We start from the raw sequence: 16,391 nt of genomic DNA, 5'->3' as shown, positions 1-16,391 counted from the left end.
AATTGGTTTCACAAAAAGGCAGCAACGTTTTTCCTGCCAGAAACATGGAAAATGACAAAGTGAAAAATTATAATATAAAAGGCAAAAATAAAATTTATACATGAAAATAATTTATATGTTAGATCCAAATCATTTCAGTTTTCCTCCTTCAAAATCAATTTGTCCAGTACACTCATCTTATCAAGTGTTCTTACGGTATACCACTTTCTCATCATGATACTTCACTTTCTTGATAAATCAAAAAACAAGTATCAAAATGGTATTATTATTTTGACACCTCCAGGGAGTCCAAAGACTCATCGAGGGAGGGCACCTGCTCTACAACTCTGTCTCCGCCACTCAATCCACCAATTACACCAACAAGATCTACAGCCGACCACCACTAGTATTTTCAGAGGAGACAACCACAAACATCCATGCCCACGGCGGGATTCGAACCCACAGCCTTTTGGCTGGAGAGCGGATATGCTAACCATTGTAGACCTTAAAATATACACTTGTACCACATAAGTAGATAAGATAACCTGGAAACTCTCCTCTGGAAAGCAGATTTTTTTTTTTTTTTTTTTTTTTTTTTTTTTTTTTTTTAACTGTCAGCTGCCTGTTCTATGATACAAAAATTTCTTTGATTTTTTCTTTAGAAGTCTTCTTTGGGACTAGATACAAATATGTTTCACTGCCCATTTCCTCATTTTGAAGTGTGCCCATATCTTCTACTTGAAAGAGCCTTCCACTCAAGAAGTTTATCTTCATTTTTGGTGTTGAATGTTTATTTTGTTTATTATTTATTTTATTTTATTTATTTATTTTTGAAGCCACTAGAAAAATATGTGTCACTTAAAGACATTCACAAACATTCATCACAGCAGTGGAATTTAAATCCATGGTTCGAGAGTGGAAGAACTTTTCTACTCATCTCAGCAGATCAGCAAACATTGTTTACAGTCCATTTATTGTCATTTCATTGGTAATATACTTTTATATCATTCCAACTCAATAAGCTCAATTTTTAAACCTAGAAATGACCTAATGTTAACCTAAACTGACAGATTTCAGTAGACAACTTTAGTAGAATTTGTAAATAGCATAGTTCATTCACGAAATTCTGTTCATCCAGAGTGAAGTTATTATATTGCATACATAAGCAGGCAAAAAGTCAAAATAAACCCGAATTGTGTTTATAGAATTTCCAATGTGCATCTAATAAAATCAATTCTGAATACCTGTTACACAAATATCAATATGCTATGGAAGTTTAAGAATAACTTAAGTTCACTGATAGCCTGTGAATTAAACTTACTTGTAGCTGAGCTGCTGGAAGATTAACATCAGCAACCATTTCAGTACATGGATGCTCAACCTAGGGTAAACGATAAGAATAATTTCAAATATATTTCTTAAAAATGAAGTTAATGAACACTAATAAGATATTTCTAATTATTCAATATTACATTTATTTGTCATAGTATAAACATATTCTCAGTACTAGGATCTTTTAAAATACATAAAATAAATTATGTTTTCTTACACTGTAATTCAAACTTACACACCACATCATAATAACTTGGAAATAAATTAATACACCACTGAATTGAATTTGGTACTGATCTTACAGTGTGAAACTACTACAATTTCAAGTGCATGAGACAGAATTTCAAGGATACATTGTGGTTGAACGGTGAATTTAGCACTCCTGTAAAATTGGAATTTTTTGTCTGTTTTATTGTGTTTTTCCCTGAGAAAATAGCTTTATAATATATTAATGTAGATTTTAGTGTTTTTAGTATTTTATAACATATTTTTATTAAGATATTTCAATTATAAGTTTAAAATAGCCCTAAAACGCACAAGAAAGGTAAGGCTAAAAAAAGCACTGCAGGCAAGAACAAGAAGGCTAATCCCACTAAAGAGGTTACTGGAGATGTGAAGGAGATTAATGAAAATGAATTAATCTCCAAAATAGCAAAAATGAAGCAGACCATCAGAGAGACGATGCGTGAATTGCAAAAAGTCGAGAGGCATTTAAATGAACAGAGGGGAAATAAAGAAAATTAAGCAGGAAAATAAGAAACAACAAAGCACAGAAACAGGTAAATCAGGAGGTAAAGGTAACGGAAATCAGGTGGCATTGTTAGTAAAAAGAAAGAAGTTATTTGGTATGGTGACTCTATAATAAAACATGCTCATTGATGAGCAAGTTCTGAGTTTTCATGGAGCAAAAATTAAGAATATAAAGGAAGTAATTCAAAAACAGAAAAGAAATGTAAATGAAATCGTAATTGTATTAGATAATAACGACTTAACTGTCAATAAGTTCAGTATGAGAGAGGACATGAAAGGGTTGTTGGAAGAGGCGAGAGTGAAGAGTGAGAAAGTGAAAATCATTAGTATTTTACCTCGCTATGATAAAAATTAATTAAGAAGAAGGGCTATGGTGACAAATGATTCAATGCGCAGGCTGTGTAGAAGGAACGGGTGCAAGTTTTTGGATGTATGGAGTGAGTTTGATAGAAGATTGGATTTGTATAAGAGGAATGGCCTACATCTGAATGCATTTAGTATCAGGAGTCTAGAAAAACTAATAACTGGTATGAGACCTAAGACAGAGTCAGGGAAACTAAATTATAAAGGGAAGAATGGTGAGAATGTGAGTGTAAGAGTGACAATGTTATATAACTATATTAATGACAGGAATGGGCTTTGTCATGGAAATGTTGACGAGGAGAGAGCAATTGTGTCGAGGAGAAGGCTCTGTGCTTGGGCCAATGTTGTTTAATTTGTATATAAATGATATAGGAAATGGCTTAAAGGGAGATATTCAGTTGTTTGCTGATGATGCAAAGTTGTGTAGTGCAATAAAAAATCAAGCTGATGTTGAAAGTTTGCAGGAGGATTTAAATAAGCTGGTAAAATGGGCAAAAGAAAATGGATGTCAGTTCAATGTGGAAAAGTGTAAAGTCATGCATTTTGGGATTAAAAGATTACCAGCTGTGTACTACATCGATGGAAAGGTACTCCAAGAGATTGATGAGGCTAGGGACTTAGGGGTATTGGTAGATAGGGAGATGAAGTTCAGAGGACACATTGCTAAGGTGTCCAAGATTGCACATAGGATTACTTGGTTGTTGAGGAACACACTGACATCCAGAGATAAAGAGGTTATTATTCCCCTTTACAAAGCATTGATACGTCCACATTTGGATTACTGTGCTCAGGTCTGGTCACCTGGATTCCTTGGAGATGAGGAGGCTGTGGAGAGGGTTCAGAGAAGAGTGACCAAGTTGGTGAGTGATATAAAAAATGCTCCCTACATTGATAGATTGAGAGCTTGTGGATTGCAGAGATTGGTTGATAGGAGAAGAAGAGGGGATATGATAGAAACATTCAAATTACTAAAAGGTTTTTATAGGATTGATGCATGGGAAATGTTTCAGCTGTGTGATATATATGGAAGAACAAGAGGTCATCTCTGGAAATTAAAGAAGAGTGTGGTTAACAAAGGTGTCAGAACAAGGTTTTTTGCCTGGAGGGTGGTGAATGAGTGGAATTCATTGCCTGACTTAGTTGTGAGCTCTTCGTCTGTAAATGAATTCAAGAAGAGATATGACAGATATTGTTTTGCTAGTTTGGGTCTCCCGCGATGAGTCTGCTGACTCCATGGATATACCCGTAATAATAATAATAATAATAATAATAATTGTGTCATCCGGTTCAGACCTATCAAAGATGTCAACATGTATAAGGTGCTAGAGAAGAATTGAAATCTGCAAGTTGTCCAACTGTATCATGCAGACAAGAGTATACAAAAGAACATTCAGGCATATTATTAGGTTTGTATACACAATTGCCAGGGGTACCAGAAACAAAGAGGTAGAGTTTGTTGCCTTAGTCATGTTGGGACCTCAGATGGTAGGCAACGGTGAGACCTGGCTAACAGAAGCAGACATACTAGTTGGTATCGAGTGTCAAGGATACAGTACTTTTAAGAAGGATAGAGAGGTTAGTAGAGGAGGGGGGGATGCTGCTAATGATATCAAATGTCTTGAATCCAGTTAGAGTTGAGACTTATGACTTGCAACACTAGTAACAATATTTTTATGTGGCAGAGAGTTTAAAGCCATTTGGTGTGAAGAGGAATCTAACAAGATCAATTACATAGTGGGGTATTCATAGAGACCAGGTGGATCAGATGCTAGTGATGAAGAAATGTATCACCAAATAGAAAAGATGAGCGCCAAAAGAGTAATCACAATGGAAGACTTTAATTATCCAAATATTGATGGGGAAGCAGTAGAATTTCATGAGAACAATGAAAATGAATTTATTTAGCTGTTATGGGACAACTTCTTCAAGCATCATGTAAGAGAAGGATCTTATGGTCAAAGAGTGTAAGATTTGATTATAAGTGTCAGAGGGCGTTTCTGTTAAAGACATAATTATTTTGCCACCAGTTAGTGACAGTGATAATGCAGTACTCACTTTGGAAGTGACTTGGCTTATGAATGTTCCATTCAGAAAAGGTAACATGCTGAACAATAAAGTAGGAAATTATGACCAACTGAGGAGTATGCTAATTTCAGTGGAATGAAATCATGATAAATTTAGTTTAATCCTTTATCCCAGTGAGAGCAAACAAAGTTTGTGCCTGAAAATATCTTCAGGACTGAATATAGTGTTGTACTATCTTACCTGGGTAAGTAGTACAACACCAGGCAACTCGAAGCAAAGGTGGAGCAAGCTACGAACATTCCTATCCCAGTATCTCCCATAATGCAAAACACATCTCCTTGTGGATATGTATACTGTTATGCATTAAGGGATTGGCAACTACCCAGACTAGTTTCAACCTTTATTGAGGTCTCTTCAGAGAGAGCCAGGCCCAGAGTTGGAGATACCAGGCAGAAGCAGTAGCAAGATCATCTTTACCTATAGGAGTTGCCAAAAGGTTTGCCACCATTTTTTTATTAAATTACTCTAAATTTAGAGGAAGACATTGAAAGTTTATTTTTCACTAGGTTAGACTATGATAAATTTAGTTTAATCCTTTATCCCAGTGAGAGCAAACAAAGTATGTGCTTGAAAATATCTTCAGGACTGAATATAGTGTTGTACTATCTTACCTGGGTAAGTAGTACAACACCGTAGAAAAGGAGGAGCAATCAGATAGAAAAGGATTAAACTAAATTTATCACAGTCTAACCTAGTGAAAAATAAACTTGGAATGAAATCAGTTGCTGGATGGTAACAATATCGACAGCACATAGGGAGCATTTAATTATTATCATCATTATCAAATTCCGGACATGTACCCTCAAGGGGTGTACAGGATATGATAGTACTACATGAAAAATTTACATCATTACTAACTTCCTATCTACAATTTTCCTCCAAATCAGTCTGTTACTTGTCAAGATTCCAAAATTATCAGATCTTATATTTCTATAGTCTAAGGCACTTTGCACAGTATCAATCCACCTATATCTTGGTCTTCCTCTGGGTCGTTTTCCTGCTAACCTGGCAGAGAACACTTGTTTTGCTAATCTTTCCTCGCCTATTCTGTTTAAGTGACCATAACACCTGAGATTAGCTCTGCTAATGTATTCCTGGATGCTGACTATGTCAAGTTCTTTCCTAATATCGTCATTTTTAATATGATATTGCCATTGATGCCATCTGTTCACGCCGCTAATCTTTCTCAGGACTCTCATATCTGCGGTCTCTAGTCTTTGGTCAAGTGTTTTACTTCTGACCCAGCTCTCGGATCCATAAGTTAAAACTGGTTTGAACACTGTCTTGTATAGAGCTAACTTAGTGTTCCGACTAATTTCTCTCTAATTCCATATGAATTTATTCAGTTGACTTCCTACCATACAAGCTTTGTTGATTCTGTTGTCTATTTTCATATTTAACTTACCATCTTCACTAAAAAACATGCTTAAGTAGCTGAAATGTTTTGCTTGTTCCACAGGTTCTCCGTTCAAAAACAGTTGACATTTTCAACAATTCTACTTATTTTCATTGTCTTTGTCTTTTTATTGCTGCCCGTCATACCATATCTATTACAACAGTTATTCAATGCAGTCAGGGAATCTTGCAAACTTGTAGCGGATTTATTTAGAAGTATAACATAGTATGCATAAAGCAAAGAGCTGACATTAACATTTCCAATTTTGATATCATGTTTAATACCACTTTCCTTCATAATGTGATCCATTCAGATAATGAATAACACAGAAGATAATGTACATCCTTGTCTCACACCAGATTTAATATTAAACCATTTTCCTGTTCTTCTTTCAATTCTAACTGCTGACTTGCAACTCAAATAAAGACTAAGTATTGCTTGATATAATTCCCCATTGACACCATATAACTGTAGCGTAATGAATAGCTTCTCTCTTGGCACCTTGTCATATGCCTTTTCCAGATCGACAAACCTTAAATACAGATCTTTGTTATATTCCCATGAATTCTCAACTATTTGTCGTAAAGTGAAGATCTGATCCTAAAACCTCTATTTGGCCTGAATCCAGCTTGTTCTTCCACAATTCTTCGCAACTGTTTCTCAAGTATACTGGCATAAATCTTGCCCGGAAAACACTCAGTAGGGAAATACCTCTGTAATTTTCACATTCAGTTTTATTTTCCTTTTTATAGATGGGTACTATTACAGCTCTACTCCAATCATCAGGAATTCATTCTTCTATCCAGGCATTCTGAATTATTCCGTGCAGCCACTGTAAGACTTTTATACCACCATACTTCAGCATTTCTGGTCGAATATCAACTACACTTACTGCCTTTCCACATTTCAAGCATTTGATGGTTTTTTCTACTTCGAGTATGGATATGTATTCCTGAGTGTATGCCTGTTCAGTGTTTTTTACCACTATGCTGTCACTGCTTGTTTCATTTAGCAATTTTTCAAAGTAATCACTCCATACTTCAAGGATATCTTTAATGGCTTTTTTTACTTCAAGTATGGATATGTATTCCTCACTGTATGCCTGTTGAGTGTTTTTTTTTTACCACTGTACTATCACTGCTCGTTTCATTTAGCAATTTTTCGAAGTAATTACTCCATACTTCAAGGATTTTTTTTTCTCCTGTTTTCATGTCACCTTTATCATCTCTAACTCCTTTTACAGCACTCTTTCCTCCATTTCTAAGCTTCTTCAACAACCTCCAGAATATCTCACCACCTTCTTGATATTTATTTTCTAAGTTCTTGCCAAAGTCCTCCCATGACTTTTGTTTAGCTAGTTTTACACACCGTTTAGCTTTCTTACATTTGTCTCTGTATTCTATAAGAGCAAAAGCTGCCTTATTTGCCAGAAACTTTTGATATGCTTTCTCCTTTTCCTTCACTGCCTCTTTAACTTCCTGTGTCTACCACAGAGTTCTAATTTTTCTATCCTTGCAGATAACCTCACCACATGCCTCTCTGGCTGAATCAATCAGGGTTTTCTTCAAGGCTTGCCACTGAATCTCCAAGGTTTGGTTCCTGTTCTCAAACTCTTTCATTTTTTCTTCAATAATCTTTGTGTATTTTAGTCTACAGTTCACATCTGAAAGCTGCTCAACTTTTATTTGCTTAAAAAATTTCTTACATGTCATTCTCTTCAATATAAAATTCAATTTTATCCTGCTCAAGACTAAATAGTGATCACTTGCAATTTCAAATCCTCTGTACACTCTGGTGTCCTGCACCAGGGAGAAAACATCACTATCAACAATAACATAGTCAATGAGACTTTTCTTATTCCTTGTCTCTTCTCTCAATCTGAATTTGTGCACATTTTTATATTGGAACATGGTGTTAATAATAACCAGTCCATGTCCTGAGCAGAAATCCAACAGGTATTTGCCATTATTATTAGCTTTGCTCTTTTCTCCAAATTTTCCCAAAACATTTTTGTATGTCTGACAGTCACTTCCTACTCTGCTATTTAGATTCCCAAACTTTTCCTTTTTCATTGTGTCAGTAGCTTTCTCTAGAGCCTCAAAAAATTCCTCCATTTCTACCTTAGTAGAAGCTTCTGTGAGACCATAGGCACAAATAAGTCTCATTGTACAGTTCCCCATTCTCACATTTGCCCACATCGATCTACTTGAGACTGCCTGCCATTCAAGAAGATGAGCCTCGTATTTTGAATACTATGGCTACTCCTTTTCCTTTTTTGTCACTGCCTGAATATAACATTTTGTATTTATTGCTCAGAAAGATCTCACCAGTTTTTGTCTTTTTTGTTTCAGTCACCCTTATTATGTCAATCTGGTACTCACCTGAACTAGCTCCATTTCTATTCCATTCAGGCTTCTTATGTTGATAGTACCCGATCTTTAACTCTGGTGATGTTGAGTTGGGGTGTGATTTCAGATTTGTTCCAGCAGCTGACTTTTCGCTGTTCGCCCTGGTTCCCTGGTGAAAATAACGGGGACCTTGTTCAACCGGGCAACGCCCCAGCCGGCATGAAATTTTGTCATGTTGTACCATCATTTTTTATATTGGTTTAAGCCAATAAGGATACAATTTGGTCAGCTAAATACCAAATTGCCAGCCCATCCTCGTTCGTTCAGTATCCAGGCAGATACCCAACAGGGTGCACCACAAGAAGGTGAGGATTGGACATTAGGTCAGAAGCTCTGGTCGGTTCTCCACATTCCTTTAAAGGCTACGTGGAGGTCTCCTCTCAGTTATACAGTTTTGACCCTTCATCAGAGTATGTTCCAAGAGTTTAAAGAATAAATAGGGTAAGAGTCAAATGGATGTGTAGTGCTATTAAGCAAGAGATTCGTAGGAAAAGGATGATGTCGAAGAAATACCGTGTGCGTAAGGATGATGTTTGTTATGAATGTTATAAGCATCAGGCTAGAATAGTCACAACTGTTGTATGGAAAGCAAAGTCTGAGTATGAAACCGAGTGCTAAAGACAACCCACAAGAATTCTATTGATATGCTGCAAGTGAAAGAAAGAATGAATACGGAAGAATAACTCTTCTAAATGCAGATAGTGTGAGGGTTACAGATGCAGAAGAGGTTGGTCAACTAATGAGTGCCCATTTTGCTAAATGGTTTCAACCTGGTGTATGCAAGAATAAAGAAATTCAGGTGTATGAAGAGAAGGAATTACAGCTGTTGCACAAACTGAATAAGAATTTGGCAATTGGGAATGATCAGATATCAGCACAGGTGCTAAACGCGTTTAGCTTAACTGGCTATTTCTTTGAGCAGGTTGTTTAATAAGAGTCTCAGAACAGGGAAGATTCTGCAGGAATGGAAAGAATGTATGGTAATTCCATTGCACAAGGGTAGTGCAAAGACCGATGTATCCAACTACTGGCCAATTAGTATCTCTGGAGTCGTGGTAAAGATTCTGTAAAAATTGGTTAGGGCTTGCATTCAGAAATGGATTGGCAGTGAATCTCTACTTTCCAATGAGCAACATCAGTTTACTGAGGGAAGGTCATGTTTTAGCAACTTGCTTATATTCTATAATAATGTTACCATTGAACTAGACAAGGGGAATGGATACACCATGATGCTGTTGGATTTTGCTAAGGCTTTTGACAGAATACAGCATCATAGACTGTTGCATAAATTGGAGAATATGGGTTTCGGTTATAGAATATTAGCATAGATAAGAGGATGGATGACTGACAGATATCAATAAGTGGTATAAGGTCTTCGTGTTGGAGACTTAATGAATTGTATAGAACAATCAGAAAGGATTAAAACAGAATTTAATACTTCCTATATTTTGTCTCAGTCACTGAGACATCTTCAGGGATTACAAAAAAAACTACTGTAACATAAACACAAATACCACACAATACTAAGCCCAACCATGTGGGTGACACTAAAGTCCTATCTAGGTGGAGCGCCCTGTAAGGGCAGTTGTAGGTGTCCTGGAATGTAATGGGATCTCTGATGATAAATGTTTCCCAAATCTTAGGAAGCTTAATGCAACCGTATTTATGAAGATTTCGTTGATTTCTGAGAGCTGCTGCTGATTCCAAAAAGAGTTTCTCTTTTTTGAATTTGCTTTGGTGGAGCATGGTGGTTTTTTCCCCATGAGATCCTGTGGGTTGTATCCAAGACATGGTCAGCCAGGCCTGACTGACCATAGTCGTGGTTGCAGATGTATGACTTGTGTTCCTCCAGGCGGATGGTTGCTGATCTGCCTGTCTGTACAAAGTATGCCAACTTACAGGAACAGGATACTTTATAAACTCCAGGCACTGAGAGAGGAGGGAGCTGATCTTTTGTCGAACAGATACAAGGGTAGCAAATTTGCGGTGAAGCTTAAATGCTGTGCGTAGGTTATACGTTTTTTAATTCTTGGCTATTTTTTCGGATGTGCCATGGATGTAGGGTATGTGATAGCATTTTTAAACTCTTTCTGAAGAGAAGACCAGGGAATGGGGGAGGAACTGATTATTTTTTTGATTAATGATGTGCATTAATGATATTGGGAAGGATTGGACAAGCGACATAAAGCTATTTGCTGATGATACAAAGATAGGTAAGGCAATCAGGAATGCTGCTTATATGCAATACTTGCAGAATGATTCGAATTGGATAGAACTGTGGGAATGGGAAAATGGGTGTCAATTCAATGTCAGTAAATGTAAAGTCATTCACTTTGGCATGATTAAATATCCAATGTTGTATTATATTGGTGGGATTAGGCTAGAAGAAACTGATGAGGCTAGGAATCATGGACTATTAGTAAGTAGGAAGTTGGAGTTAAAGAGCCATTTGGCAAAGATTGCAAATACAACTCAAAACATAATTGTAATGCTGAAACAGACGTTCACATGTAAACATAAGGATATTAATTTGCCTCTTTTGCAAGGCCTTGATAAGACCTCACTTGGACTACTGTGCGCATCTCTGATCTCCTGGTTTCCATTGTGATTCTGACATATTGGAGAGAGTGCAAAGGAGAGTGTGTTAAAAATGATATCAGGATTGTGGAATACTGATTTTAAGACAGATTGAGAATTTGTAGTCTGTCGACACTAGCAAACAAGTGAAAGAGGGGTGATATGGTTGAGACTTACAAACTTCTGAAAGGATCACACAGGATTTCAATAGATGGAATTTTTCAATTTGTGGAGGGTAGGGAAAGGACAAAAGGGCATCGTTGGAAGCTAAGAATGAATGCCACTAAGAAGGGGGTGAGGGATAGATTTTTCTCTCATAGGAAGGTTCATGATTGGAATGGATTGCCATTGGATGTTGTGAGTGAAGCAGCATGAATGAATTCAAGAATAATATGATAGCTAGTGCGTGTAGCATGTGGCCTCCCTCGATGAGTCTCTGACTCCCTGGTTTCAGAACTGCACAATGTTAGTTATGAGGACTGCAGAGTTTGGTGGATAGAAGAAGAAGAGGTGATATGATTGAGACTTTTAAACTGTTGAAAGGTGGTTACAGGGTTGACACTGGGGAGTTCTTTCACTTGGTTGAACAGAAGGAAGAAGTGATGACGAGCGGCCATCCCTGGAAGTTACGAAAGGAAACCATAAGCAAGAGGGTGAGGAGTGGTTTCTTTTCATGGAGGGTGGTTGAACCATGGAATGCATTGCCTGATGGAGTCTTGAGAACAGTCAATGAGTTTAAGGAGTGGTAAGATAGACTTTGTGTTACTTAGGAAGGACCTCCCACGATGAGTCTTTTGACTCCCTGGAGGCCTGGATAATAATAATAATAATATATATAATTACAGAGTTTATTATATATAGACAGATTTTTATTTTTAATAAAAAAAAAAATCTATCTTATATACAAGGATTAACCAGCATTGACTAAAATTGATTTCTCTGCAGTCAAGCAGAGTTTACATGATCACTGATTGTTAAGATAATATTACAAAGTGCATGAAAGCAACAGTTTTGACTATTATTCACACTGTTCCATTAAATATCAGGAAAATCTTGTTCTTCTCCCTTTTTTTAGGAGGCAACAACGATGTTACTTCTAAAGTTTTTCCACTTGGTTATACTAGTTATACTATAAATTAAAAATGCCAAGTAGTTACATTCTTGGTTTAATCCTTTGATCCAAGTAATAAGCAATATTTATGCATGAAGTTACTTCACGACTGGGTTACTTGTATATAGAGGCTAATGACTTTACATCGGTTGCCTTAGTATCCCATAATGCAACACACACATCCTTGCAGACATGTATAATGTCTATGAATTATGGGAAGGGACACTACCCAGACTGGTTTCACTCTTTATTAAGGTTTCATCAGTGAGAGCCAAACAGATGTGATACCAAGGTTGAAGTAATGCAGAAGTCATCTCATCTCTATCTCTAATTCCGAGTATTCGAGTAATAAAGTGTGACACCTTTTCACTACTTGTATATGGAAATATGATTTCTGCATTACTTCAACCTTGGTATCACTTCTGGGTCTGGCTCTAATTGATGAGATCTCGATAAAGGTCGAAGCTGGTCTGGGTAGTGGTCCTTTCCATAATGCATAGCAATATACATGTCTGTAAGGATATGTGCATTGCATTATGGGATACTAAGGCAACTGATGTGAAGTCATTATCCTCTATATACAAGTAGCCCAGTTGTGAAGTAACTTAACATCGGCATTCCTGATGTGAAATCATTAGCCATATAGAGGATAATCCATATGGATTATCCTCTATACATAAGTAGTCCAGTTGTGAAGTAACTTCACATGCAAACTTCTTTTTTTTTAGAGTTGGATAAAGGATTAAACCAAGAATATAACTTCTTGGAGTCTTTAATTTATGTTACTTCTAAGTTGAAAAGCAGACTGTGATGTGCTTGCCCTGCTCATCCAGAAGTTGATTCTACTGAGTCCAGTCTTGGTATAAAAGATCACCCTAGACATGGTTCTGCCTGAGGTGATGATGCTCATGTAGGAGATGGCTTCTCACCTTTTGTTTAAATTCAACAAGCAGATGGTTAGATGCCTCCTTCAGTGAAAGTGTTATGCTATCTGTTTCTTGTGTGTGAAAGATAAAAACTGTATACCACTGCTTTCACAGTGATGAAGAAATAGCTGCAGATTAAATTAAGATAATCCTCTTTGGAATGAAGACAACTGCAGGTTAGAGTTGCTCTTTCCCTAGACGAACACATTAATTTGCTATTAAAGGGACATTACAAGTTCATTTTAGACAAATTATGGACTCCACAACGGTATAAATAATACATTATGAAACTTATGGATACAACTACTGTGTTAGAGTAAAACTTTAGTTTAATATAAACCAAAATATACAGGACGTTTCAACCTTCAGATTAAGGTCATCTTCTGAAGTATACGTATATATACAAAGAAACAAGCTGCACTACAATCTACATGGCATGCTAAAGTTACTGATCAACTATTAAAACTATTTGACTGATCTCTGGTGTTTAAAAACACTGTTATTATAATATCGATAATATGTTCTGTTATTATTATCAATAATAATAATAGATAACAGATAATAATAGATAAATAAATAAACAAAAAATAAAATTACTTATATAAGTATACATATAATTGCAACAACTGGTATCGATAGTGGCCAATAAAAGATGAAAAATTGCTTAGAGTCCTAAAGTCAGGGTTTGCTGGAAACTAAATGGGCTGAATGTGTGCCCACTTAGTTTCTTTTAAGCCCCCATTATTATTAAGATTAGGGTGGCTAATCAAAATTTCACAGGCTTGTTTAAATTTTAAATTCTTTAAAAAGGTAATGCCACTGTCATCCTTGACAGATCAACTTATATTCATCAGATGAATCAACCAGTCCCCGATAATAGCACCTATCAGCTTGTGAACTATAATCCGACCAACAGGATAAAGAAAAAAACTGTGAAATTACTGAAGTCTGTCACTCCATGGCCATCAGACACTGTTAAAAAACTAATACCCCATTATGCTTGTTCTCCCAGAATATATGGTGTTTGCAAGGTACACAAACATAACGTTCCACTTCGGCTGATAGTTGAAGGAATAGACAGCCCTAATTATCACCTAGCCAAGAAATTAGTCAATACTTAGTGAGTTGGTAGGTCATTCTCCCTCCTATATAAAGAACACATAATACTTCATAAACAAAATTAAAAACATTAAACTCAGAAAAGACGATTTATTAGTTTTGACGTTTCTGCCCTTTTCACAAACGTCCCAATCAATGACGCAATTCTTTTTCTACAGAACAAATTTCCACCCGATATTACGGCTCTCTTTGTCCATGTACTATTCTGGTTACTTCATGTGGCAAACTAAATTTTACCTACAAAAAGAATGTACAGCCATGGGTTCATTATTATTCCCCCCAATTGCTAATTTTTATATGGAAGCTTTTGAGCAACATGCTCTTGATTCCTTTACTCTAAAGCTATAGTTTGGCTTAGATACATTGACAATGTTTTCGTTATCTGGCCACACAGCCGCCAAACATTAAACACATTCCTTAGCCACCTGAACAAACAACATGAGTGTATAGAATTCACTATTGATATTGAAAATAAGAACTCGCCCCGTTCCTGGATACACTAGTCTTCCATCAGGCAGTCTATCCTTCACTATTTACCACAAACCAACACATACTGGCCAATATATACATGCTAACTCATATCACCATCCTTCGCAAAAATTTGGAGTCATCAATGCCCTCAAAAACAGAGCCATAACAATTTGCTCTAATGAAAAAGCTCTTAAACAAGAATTAAAAATTATTAGCAATACATTTATAAATAACGGATATAGCAAATATACTATTAGTAAAATTCTTCATAAAACTTCAAAAAGTAATAAAGATTACAGTAAAACCACGGCACTCCAGTACATTAAAGAGTTATTGGAAAAAATTAATAGAATCCTACATCATTATCTTAATGCCACTTTTAAACCACCTTTAAATTAAAAAACATATTCAACACCTCTAAGGATCCTCTCCCCCCCAATGGCACACCCTGGAGTTCATCGTATCTATTGCACCTATAACTTACCTTATATTGGGGAAACTGGATGTACAATCCCTATCCGTAAAAAAGAACACAAACAGCACATTAAATATAATAATTTTGGTGAAGCAGGCCTCTCAGATCATGCTCTTAACACCCTACATCGAAATGATTGAAAAAGTGCTTGTTCTTTGCATCATACAAAAACTTGGTATGAACGGAAATTTAAAGCAGCCTGTGAAATTTTGATTAACCACCCTAATCTTAATAATAATGGGGGCTTAATTTGGATTTTGAATCAAGAATTTGGATGGCACACATTCAGCCCACTTACTTTCCAGCAAACCCTGACTTTAGGAGAACTCAAAGCAATTTTTCATCTTTTATTGGCCACTATCGATACCAGTTGTTGCAATTATATGTATACTTATATAAGTAATTTTATTTTTGGTTTATTTATTTATCTATTATTATCCGTATGAACATGTTGCTCTCCACTTAATTTAACTTTGTAACCTAATAGATAATAATAATAATAAAAGGACTCTAGCTTTGGTGTAGTGAGGGTTTTTTTTTTTTAACATAGGTCAGGCAAATAGTTTTAATGGTTGATCAGTAACTTTAGCATGCCATGCAGATTGTAGTGCAGCTTGCTTTTTTGTATATATACATATACTCCAGAAGATAACCTTACTGTGAAGGTCTAAACATTGAGTGTATATTTCAGTTTATATTAAACTAAAGTTTTACTTTAACATGGTAGATGTATCCATAAGTTTCATAATGTATTCTGATCACCGTGTAAGCATGAAAGAAAGGTGTTATAAATAACTATTTTAATTTCCCGACGTTTCGACCGTCATATAGGAGTGGGAGAGTATTGGACTCTCCCATCCGCTAGGAATAGAGTTTCTCTATTCGGCTTTGAAATAATGTTGGGTTCAATATTCACTTAATTGAATAATTTTGCATCGCCGAAGTGAAGCCTTTTGTGACGTGACATTTTCTTCAGCAACTCATATGGTAAAGTATAAGTTCTGCATCACTTCAACCTGAGTATTTACATTTACATCTGGGTCTGGCACCCACCGAAGAGACCACAGAAAAGTCAGTACCGGTCTAGGTACTGACCCTTCTTCCCCCGTAATGTATAACATCATACATGTCCGCTAGGAGATGTGTTTTACATTATGGGAAATGCTAAGGATAATGATCAGAGCTTACTCCACCTTTACAAGGGGTTGCTACTGTCATGAAAGGTTTGCTTACGCTTGGATCTGCTGAAACGTTTATAGTTTCTATCTATATTCGGCATGAAACTCTTGTAGTTTCTCTATTTGGCTTTGAAATAATGTTGGATTCAATATCCACTTAATTTGAATAATTTTGCATCGCCGAAGTGAAGACTTTTGGCTCTCTTTTTCAGTAATTTATT

The 16,391-nt window shown here is 36.1% G+C and overlaps 1 protein-coding gene across 1 annotated transcript in view; it reads right to left on the bottom strand.

The window, feature by feature from the left end:
* Positions 1–16,391, bottom strand: part of ACC (acetyl-CoA carboxylase) — a 1,393,224-nt gene that overhangs the window by 1,137,134 nt on the left and 239,699 nt on the right. The window contains exon 13 of the mRNA XM_090408519.1: positions 1,301–1,360. Within this exon, the coding sequence (XP_090264645.1) occupies positions 1,301–1,360 (60 nt within the window). The remainder of the gene's footprint in view (positions 1–1,300; positions 1,361–16,391) is intronic.

Source organism: Typopeltis vanoorti, chromosome 18 (assembly GCF_054136105.1).
Source record: "Typopeltis vanoorti isolate ZY-2024b chromosome 18, IOZ_Tvanoo_1.0, whole genome shotgun sequence".
NCBI classification, from domain to species: domain Eukaryota; kingdom Metazoa; phylum Arthropoda; class Arachnida; order Uropygi; family Thelyphonidae; genus Typopeltis; species Typopeltis vanoorti.
Note: the sequence above shows the minus strand (reverse complement) of the source record. Positions and strands in the feature narration are given on the sequence as shown.